Genomic DNA, 10,615 nt, shown 5'->3' with positions numbered 1-10,615 from the left:
TATTTCTGCTCTTTTGTTTCTACCCTGTTCATCCGAAAAACGAGTCACCTATAACACCAAGCTAGAATGTTCTTATAATCTATCCCTTTCATCTTCCATTCTTGCACCCTTGCGATACCTTTCATTCATTTCATATAGTTTTGATATCATCAAACAGAGTTACTGAATCTCATCGCTTGGATAAAGATAACGAATAAATTCCCCACCAATTCCTATCTATCAGGAGTATATCATCAACACCAACAGCTAGATCTGGTAAGTATCACCATCACCATCACCATCACGAGCAAGATCAGAAACACAGCAATCATTGTATCAATTGGTGGGACCTCGTGAGAAAAAGAAAGAACTACACTGATCAACGTCTTTGTGCTCTTCTCGAAGCCATCTATTGTTCTTCCTCCTCATTACTTCCGTAACTCTATTTCCTCAAAATATATATCAGGGTGAGTTTGACAGCTGTCTTTTCTGTCCCTCTTTGCTCCTTCTATATTCAAGTTGATTCTCGTCTCTCTTCTCTTCTTGAACGTTACCTTGGACACTGATACACCATAGATCTCCTTTCATTCATTCTCTCCCTATAGACTCCTTTGATACTCCCGAATAAGATATAAACCACCGTAATCACTAGCATTTCTCCCTGTCGACCCCTTATTAAAGGTACTTCGGCTCTTCTCATTCACAAGCTGACATTGAAATTAAAATACCTTCGTTCTAACCCCTTGTCATCACCCACAGCCTTCATGGCAATATCTGCTTCACTCCTTTCATATCCTTCACCACTCCATTTATCGATCTTTCCCACGAACCTCACCTTTGTCTCTTGTGCTCGTACTCGGAAATTATACATCAACTGGTTCCTATAATAGAGCGAGCGATCTGTGGATCAACGAGTGAGTGTTGCTCTTCCTCTTCTCTTATGGCCATTCCTTGTTTATCTACAAAAGCATCCTTTGCCTCGATAATCCTCCTATCAACTGAACAGGCACTTCCCATCGCTATCGTATCTGATAACATACTGATCAATATCGCTGACGTCTCACTACCACTGGCCCATCTTTCACCTTCATCATGGGATCTTTCTACACTGATTTACCTACACTCAACTTACCTCCCATCTCCAGTCAAACAGATTCCGAGACCGAGATGTCATCTTCAAATCGATTAATCCAACCTCTCGATCTATCGAGATACCAGCTTCCCTCTCTACCTCCTACCGAAGCTTCAAGTCCCATTGGAGTAGGTCTGCAAGTTTCGCACGATCGTTCCTGCCAAATCGACCACAACGACACTATAGGCACACCTTCCAATTTGTCATTATCCCCTCCGCAGCTTGTGCAGAATAGTCATTCTGCACCACCTTCTGCTGCTCCTTATCAATCGTCTTTCTCTTTCCCGCAGATCCAGCCTGAACAACTCCCAAGACGAGTGTTTGCTCAGCAACCTCCAACCCAAAATTTTCCATGGCTTGAACGAGGAGGTGATGGTTTGAGTACTCAAATTTACGAAACTCCTTATCAATCTTATCGACCTTCACCTCAACCTAATTCAAATCATATTCAGCATAATCATTCGCATTCTACCCCGAGCTTCTTTTCGATGCCACTTTCCCAACATTCGGACACTTCAACGCCATTCCAACATTCACAACTATGTCTCACACCTTATACCTTACCTGTCGACCTACAAGATGCCACCACCACCAACAGCAGCAATGATATACCATTACCATTACAGAAGAACGAGAGTGACGATTACTCTTTACCCGAAGGAATATGGGAGAGCAACGCGCCATACCCTCAACCGGACGTAACACCCGAAAAGAGAGGGAAGAACAGGGATGGGCTGGTCAAGAGTAGGAAACATTTTTGGTGAGTTCATGTTTCGCCTGCATGAGATGATCAAAGCTGATGTAAGATGTATCAAACTGTATAGTCCGGTATGCGATAAAAGGTTCAATAGACCTAGTTCGTTGAATACTCATATGGCGGTTCATACGGGTGCTAAACGTGAGTAGGAAGTGTCAAAGATATTAATAATAATAATTGCGTGGCTGATATGTAATGTATCACATAGCTTACATGTGTAGTCGACCGGACTGTCAAAGGAGGTTTTCAGTATCTTCAAACCTTCGGAGACACGAGAGGGTAAGTGGTATCTCTGACCCTTTATCAGAGGAAAGTACTGATCGTCCGTGATATACGATAGACTCACGAACAACGAGCCGAGAAGGAACGACAAGCTTACGATATTCCAAGTCGATCGACCCATCCTCACCCTTACTCTCATTCTCATGCTCAGCCATTTAGTATGGGTCACTCCCACTCGAACTCACACTCGCACTCGTCATACTCCCACCCTGGTGCATTCCCGCAAACCCACCCCCATCAATCATTCAATTTCAACTATTATCAGCCATCCTTCGCAACTGCTTCTATATCTTCAGGAGGATATTCCGAACGCGGACAGCAACCCCCACATGCAGTACCATCTTCAGTATTCGGATCATCATCCACTACCACCACATCTGCTGGATCCAGTATCGATTTGGGATATGGTTTAGCTCAATATCAAGTGGTGGCTGCTGCGACTGCGACGGGGCAAGAACTCTGAATGACAAGGGGTGATGAACAGCCTAGGAAAGGTTATGGAACAGGAGAAATGGAGATGGGGCTGAATACGAAAGCGGCGGGGCTGTTATTGGCATAATGACCTGAAATCGGTAAGAGACTGAATCAAGTCTTGAGCGAACGAATAAATCAACACGATGTCGATGATGGACAATCAACAAAATTAACTGGAGCGAGATCACGGACTTTTCGAGGTTGGAAATGTTGTATGATAGCAGAACGGTATTATTTGTATGCTAGTTTGATTCAACAAACGCCTAAACTTCGGACAATCTATCCATATCAACCAATCTTATGATGATCTCTCCAACGACAACAGTACGATGACGATGATTACCTACTGATATGTAGGATACAATCTGATTCGTTCTATATAGTCAAGCAATCATTTTTACCAGTTTCACATATCACCAGTTAGTTGTATAGTAAACAGAATAACACTTACACCTCTGGTAATGTTTGTACATTGAAATATATGACCATATCTATGAACCTCATCTTTCTCGAGTCCCAATAACAACTTTGGAGGTACCGATTTTGCACAGAATCCAATTAAGAAGTACAAGTACAAGAGCTGTAGATACTAGCATTTGAACGGCCGACCCATTTACATAATCCCAAGCGAGATTATAGATCAATCCCCATCGAGTTACTTATTCCGTGGATCGTGGGCCGTGGACCTAGCCTAGCTTTGCGGGATTGGCACTTGGGCTGGAATAAAGATAAAAGCGGCCGGAGCGGACAAAAACGAATCAATTGGATTCCGACAACGTAATGTAAGTTCATGCAACATCCCCCAACTTGGGCAAGCGAAGTGGATATCGAAATTGGACAATAATAACAGTTTGAGGTTCGAATTGTTAAGACCGGACCGGAGTAAAATGCTCGTTTGTCAATATGAGATCATATTCATGTAGGAGTATATTCATAAAATTGGGTCGTGAGAGAAGATATGCATCTCCTTCTCCAATGGGATTCATGTAACATGAGGATAGACATAGGCAGACAGTCGATATTGCAAGAACGACAATCGCTCTGTAAAGTAACTGCGATGGTCAGTTGCACCTCGTCGTTTCAACCTAATTCATTGATACAGCCAAACACGATCCTATCTCCCGCTCCCGAACGTTCTCCCGACCCAACCCCACCCCGCAAATTTAGAGTCGGTCTTTTCGGATTTACCCAATTTCAGGGGCAAGGGTTCTGGAGAAAACCAACAATTACCGAGGGGCCATTTGCGGACCTGTAACTGCCGGTTGGATCAATTGAGAGGTTTGCGTCATCCTACGGTACATGAGGTATTACGTTACGTGGGTGGATTTGTTTGATACCTACGAGTAAAGCTTTGAGAGAGTAAACACGGATTGTGGAATTGTCATGACATGGCATTCAAGAATACAAATATATCTATTGTATATCTGAAATTGACGATCATCTGATGATCTGATGGTATTAAGATGGAACCGTATGTATGGTTACTCCCTCAACCCCCCAAATGTCTTCACCACCGGAGATAAGAAAACATATCGTTCACCTTGGTCCCCACTTTTGTCGCATTTGCCCATTTTCAGGGTTCGATGTTTTCCACATCATGGAGAAAAGAGAAATGAAAAACACCGCCGGTTCGGGCCGTCAGACAGTCGGCTACTCGTAGCGAGCGACAATTACCGCTCAAGCTCAACTCAACTCTGCTCACTAAGCCTTAGCCGTAGTACCAAATTCAAATCCAAAGTGATTCATGCTTACCTCCTGGACTGCTGGACCAGCTTGGAGCTCTCCGAGTTCCCAGGAGGTGAGATTCTTACTTTTTTTTTTCCTTCTTCTTTTTCGTTTGTCAACCCTTCTTGATTTTGGATTTTGGATGAAGATGTGTATGTATGCGTGTATGTATATGTGTGTATATGTATGGCCCTCGTGATCATCATTTGCCACTTGAGAGGACAATTCATGAACAAAGCTGCGATTCGCTTGGGCCCATGATGATGGTATGCGGTTCATGTGGGTCCACACAGGGGAACCCCATCTCAGGGTTTTTCATTTCGGGGATTTAAACATTTGCATTTCGCATCAGAGCGGTCCGAGCGTCTGAACAATATGATATGATGTGATGTTCAAAGATGTACCGAAACGTAACAGGTAAAGTGTGAGGTAAAAAGGTCTCGGTCTCCAGACAGACACGGGCACAGGGAGGAGGGAGGAGTAGCTTTTCGACTTTTCCATTTCGGAAGAGAGAGAGTACATACTTTCGATGTGACATTTGCAGATCAGAGACAGCGACAACGGTAGATGTTTCTGTTCTGGTGTCACGTTCATTCACTTTACTCTATCACCAGATCAAAGGATACTTGTATTCATCACCATCACCATCACCATCACCACTATCATCCGGATCGACTCTCTACCTTTCTTTCGATCTCAATTTCAGAAAAAAGCGCTATTAAACAACACAATACCATCCTTTAGGTTTAAGGAAAACCGTTCTTCTCACCTCCCGTATAAAGTCCTTTTGGGAATTCGAAATACAAATTGCAAAAATAACAATAATACGCCGAACCATTCAAGATTCACCCAGACTACCTACAGTGGATCAACCCTATCGCATCCCATACGATCAAACCCAGTCCATCCTCTCCACCCACAATTAGAGAGACTGTAATCATCTGTCACGAAATCAAAGAAATAGAATAGCTAACCATCGGAAGCTAAACAAACCCATAACCATAACCATAAACCACAACCGAAACACGCACACAAAGCACCCCGGTAACAGGTTTCGGTTTATTCCGTGATAAAGGAATATCTAGCTAAGGAGAAAAAGAAAGAAGTATTTAAGACAACTTTGGGTGAAACTCGAGTCCGTCTCTTGGCCCTTTCCCAACCCCGACCGACATACTTTGACCCCTTAAAAAAGAATTAAATTACATTTCTTTCCCAAGGGGCTCCCCGTCAATCCCCCCTTCACTCCGGTTCAACTTTATAAACCATCTACCATCTGCCGCAACGTTGAACGGAACGAATCGACTTTGTTTCACTTCGTAATTCAACGACAACGACAGAAACTTTCGCATATTTTTGTCTTTCTCACATACTACTCATTTGTTATTTGATATCAATTAACAATCAAGGATCGGAATCGTAGATCCTCTGGGATAGGATAACATCGATCAGGTAAGCACCCTCGGAGATCTTTCTTTACCTCTGCTCTACACCTAGTACTGTGGCAGCCCCACTGGTTGTGCCTTGGAGTGAGGAGAGAAGGATCAATTATGCTGATGAACGATATGACTTTCTTTCATCATTCACTCTAGCCATACCAACGATATCTGACAGCCGACAATTATAATCGCGATCATCTGTTCCCTGGTATCCATCTGACAGTAATTAAGATCGATAATTTCTGGGTCAAAGGGTGAGTTGAACATACCTTCAAATGACCTTCTGTGTCCGGACGGAACTTGAATTTCCTCCCCATCTCCCCAACTCTGCTTTAACAAACATCCTTTCAAACTAATCACCGTCACCACCATCACTATCCTTATCCTTGCCATCAAAGCGCACGATCCTCTTCTTTCGTCCATCCTCCCCTTCCCCCCACTTGTTACACGCTAAATGGCATTGTCCGGCGGTAACGGGCATAAGGATAAACCTTGGAGGCAGATGCTGATCAGTTGATTGTTCTTCCAATGTATCTCCGACACTCTGCTCTGCAACACCATTCATCGTGTCTGAACCAAAAACACCTGTTTAACTGGACTGGACAACTTCTCGGTTCTCGGCCATAACTCAAACCCAACACAATCACGTTGTGTTCTGTGGATCTCACCCGACCAACACGGATCACCTCACCTCACCCCTTCATCGTGTTCTTTACTGTCAACCCACTGACCTGGCCATCTGACCGCGGTCATTTCCATCATTCGTCATATATGGTGGGGTCGTGCGCATCAAACGTCTACGCCACTGTATCATCCTTCCTTTCGATCTCATACCCATCTATCTATCTATCTGCTAATTGACATTGTCTTTCATCATCACTTGTCCTCATCACTGTTGCCCGTCTCCGCGTATCATCCGCCGGCTGGGTCCCTCTCACCTGCTCTTTGCTTGACTCCCATCAAATATAAACTTTTATAATTAAATCATAAATCGTGGTGATTTGATTGTTTCCAATTTTATCTGTTCCCTTCTTTCCCCCCTTTCTTCTTTCTTTATCCCCTATGCTCTCCTCTTCATATCCTGTCACAGCGGAACTTCGATCACTCACAACCCCGTGCACCGAGTCGGATTCGTTGATCGGTACGACATCGGACGAACGGGCGGAACTTGGTCTAGCATTTTAGCTCCTGACGAGTCAGAGTCTGTCCGCACCTACCTTTGTCATCATCGAACATTGTTTCCCCCCACTCACTATACAACCTCTCAGGTCTCGACACTCTCCCTTCTGTCGATACCTCTACAATCGCCTTCTGGAAAGAGTTTATCATAATTACTTCTCTGCTTCCATCTTCTTTCTCGCTTATCTTCGTTTACGACACCGACGAGATTTGAGACATTATCCACATCTTGTTGCGATCGAGTCAGATTAGAAATTCTTATCTCGGACGAAGAGACTTCGACTTCTACTTCATCCTCCTGTTCCTTCTGATCGACTGATCACATCATCAACTTCGAGGCTGTTACGAAGATTATATAGGTCATACTTCTCCAAACAAACAAGAAACCTTCAGCGATCTTGGTTATCTTCTAAAATATCCTCGCCACCACCTTCTAGGTCAACAGAAAAAAAAATCTTATCTGACCTTCATACAGAGCATAGTCAATCAATTCTATCAAATCGAATCGAGATAAAACGATCGAGGGCTAGACTCAATGACAATATCGATAACATACGATTATAAAACACCTCAGTCGCAATCTACTACCAAAAAATCTACGTCGATATCACCATCTTCGTACCCTTTACCCAAATCGATGAATTTACCTTCTTTGACCTTACGTGATAATTCGACATCAGATAAGATGTCACCTGATCATCATCATCACCATCATCACCATCACCATCCTCCTTCTATGAGAAGGGAATCGTTCCACTACTCAGGTGAAAGACCACATCCACCACCATTAAAGTCCACCTATAGTTTCGTCGAGCCGTCCTCCTCTGCTTCAACATCTAATTTGCTCCTGCGTACACCACAAGAGCTGGAGCGTAAGCAAGAGTGGCAGACCTCACCTCGTAAGCAGACTTCGCCGAATAACCAGGAGAAACCAGCCGAAAAGGAAGAGTTGACCACGAAAGGAAGAAAGAGGAAGAGATTGGCAAAGGCCTGCAGTGCTTGTCATGTGAGCTCTCGCACGATCGAGAATCAATCGTAATGGATGCTGATCATCGAGTTCTGACTTTTTGCCTGATGTAGAAAAACAAACGACGATGTGACGGCTTCGCTCCTTGTTCGAATTGCGAATTTTCCAATCGACCTTGTCTTTACGTTAACGCTCAAGGAGATCCGATCCCTCCTCCAAGAACGAGAGACTCGTCAACTGTTCCTCCTCGACCCAATAAGGAAGATGCTAAAGCTGCGAATAATCACGAAAGGAAAACTAGCGGTGAAAGCAACTGGTCGAGGAGGGAGAGTTTCAGAGAAGATGCCGAGCATCATAGACCACCATCGCTTGGACCTATACAAGCTGTTGAGCATGATACGTCGCTGAGTGCCGAGTTGATTGATAGTAAGCAATCATGATACCGTCTCTAACACTGTTGACATGTACTGACTGTCTCAATGCGTTTAGTCTTCTTTCGTCGATGCGCACCTCTGTCGACAATGTTTCACGCCTCCACGTTTCATTATCGGCTTTACATGAACCAAGTCTCACCCATACTTTTGGATATCATCTATGCATTCGCCTCTCGACTTTGTGAAAACCCGAACTTCGTCTCGACTTTCTCTCCCTCTCAGCCCGCTCATCTACGTGGTGAGACGTTCATCCATCGAGCTCATGGTGCCGCTCAACGCATGATCGAAGTGCGAAAAACCTGGAATGAGGAGGAAAGGCGGATGGACAGGGGTACATGGCAAGAGACCGAATTGGCTCAAGCATGTTATCTTCTAAGCGTTTATTTCAGCTGTCTCAGACAACCTAAAATTGGAATGTTCTATCTCGATTCAGGGTTAGATATCCTACGATCACCGAGCTTGGATTATATCCCACCACCTGCTACTCACCTCAAACTGAATTCGATAGAGTATAATACCTTGATGGAGATTCGGATTAGAACGTTCTGGTCATTGGTCTTCCACGATCTATGTGCTGCTGCTAATGGAAGACCAAGGCGGTTCAGCGAGAGTGAACTTGGGAATATCCCTTTACCCTCCAATGAGAGTCAGTGGGCCAGATGGGGTGGAAATGCCATCGGTGGGCGGGAACCCGGAAGAAGAGATGGATTGAAACCTGGGAGTGGGAATTGGCCAGGTGAAGAAGGTCAGATCGGAGAATTGGGTCATGTCTTACGTATCGTAAGTCGCTTCTGATTGGCTAATCGCATGACTACCGCTAACGATAGCTTATGTGTTGCAGTTGTCGATATTCGCAGATATCATGACTTTAGCTACTGACTCCAAGACCGATCGATCTGAACCAAAGCAAAACCTCGCTTCGAGATATGAATCCGCGTTGAAGAGCTGGGCGATGACCTTACCTCGACACTTGCACTTTGACGAACATAACCTGTCTTCTGCCGTCAACAAGCTGTCCTCGCCGGTTGTGGAGACCAAGATGACCGGCTGGATGTACGCTTACATGCACGCTGTTGCTGAATGTGGGATGTTCTACCTCCAAGCTGCTGTTGCGCAGTTCACCGATGGCGCTTATACCGCTCAAAGACAGAGTCAAGCGGTTGATAATCTCTCGGTCATCATGGATACTATAGGTAGGAATGGACGTGAAGGGTGTTGTTGTGAGTGAATTGTGGTCCTATGAGTTCAAACGACAAGCTGACTTTTCTCTTGCATCAGTCCTCTTCCCCCTGTTTGTGATTTCGAATTGGCAGGAACACCTCCAGATGTCCAATCTGATTGTCCCTGGACCACCACAAGCGATCATGGAAGATCGATTATCCCTCTGGTGGAACGAGATGAAGCTTGAATGGGGAATTGAGAGACATGAATTGCTCCAACGAGGATTTTACTCTCTAAACACTATCGGTACTGTCCAAACACCGACATCACTAGCCACACCTCGCTTCTCACAATCTCAACCTACCATCGAATTGCCTTCTTCGGGCTTGGGCCTAAGTCTATACCAAACTTCGCCTGTTAGACATATGACTACCAGCACTGAAACTGGTTCAGCTATATCTGCTACATCCCCAGTATCTACCATGTCAATCTCGACACCTCACATGTCTACTTATTCTAGATTTTCTATGAGTGGATCGTCCGCACCTACTTTACCACCACTTCGACCCAGAGCTCAATCATCGGCAGCTACCATGTCTGTATCTTACACATCACCTTCACCTCCCATCGGAGGATCAAGGAATATCTTACCGGGAATGATTAAATCGTCCTCATCCGGACGATCCGAATTGATTTCCTTACCTCCCTTGTCAGGTGAATTCAAATCGAATTTGAAGATCACAAGTCCGAGACATCATCCTTATTCTAATGGCAGATCACCTAGAATGAGCTGGGCTGGACCAACTACCAGTGAAACTGCAAATGGAAAATCACCCGGTGGTGAAAGTGGAAAGAGGGATTCGAATCATTTGATGGGTATTGCTGCGCTGGTCAGTGTCGCTGAGAATGAGAGGGAGGAAAGGGAAAAAGAGAGGGAGAGGGAAAGGGAGAGAAAGACTTTGACTACGGTTTAGAGGAACAAAAAATGTGTTAAAAATACAATCGCAATGATCAAGATTATCCGTCAAGTCAGATAGATAGTAACATGTTTATTTTGGGTATATATGTTGGATTAGAACTGTAGAAATA

At 44.4% G+C, this 10,615-nt stretch overlaps 2 protein-coding genes across 2 annotated transcripts; both read left to right on the top strand.

Moving 5' to 3' along the window:
* Positions 1–1,071: 1,071 nt before the first annotated feature.
* On the top strand, positions 1,072–2,613 carry I203_100351 (uncharacterized protein; the record flags this gene model as incomplete). Its single annotated transcript, XM_019149048.1, has 4 exons — positions 1,072–1,871; positions 1,936–2,009; positions 2,077–2,147; positions 2,209–2,613. The coding sequence occupies 4 exons, from the start codon at positions 1,072–1,074 to the stop codon at positions 2,611–2,613; spliced, it is 1,350 nt and encodes a 449-aa protein (XP_019001575.1).
* Positions 2,614–7,499: 4,886 nt separating this feature from the next.
* On the top strand, positions 7,500–10,500 carry I203_100350 (uncharacterized protein; the record flags this gene model as incomplete). Its single annotated transcript, XM_019149049.1, has 5 exons — positions 7,500–7,970; positions 8,045–8,357; positions 8,421–9,145; positions 9,207–9,585; positions 9,644–10,500. The coding sequence occupies 5 exons, from the start codon at positions 7,500–7,502 to the stop codon at positions 10,498–10,500; spliced, it is 2,745 nt and encodes a 914-aa protein (XP_019001576.1).
* Between the last annotated feature and the right edge of the window lie 115 nt (positions 10,501–10,615).

Source organism: Kwoniella mangroviensis, assembly GCF_000507465.2.
Source record: "Kwoniella mangroviensis CBS 8507 chromosome 1 map unlocalized Ctg01, whole genome shotgun sequence".
Classification (NCBI taxonomy): domain Eukaryota; kingdom Fungi; phylum Basidiomycota; class Tremellomycetes; order Tremellales; family Cryptococcaceae; genus Kwoniella; species Kwoniella mangrovensis.
This window is presented reverse-complemented; position numbering and strand designations above follow the sequence as displayed.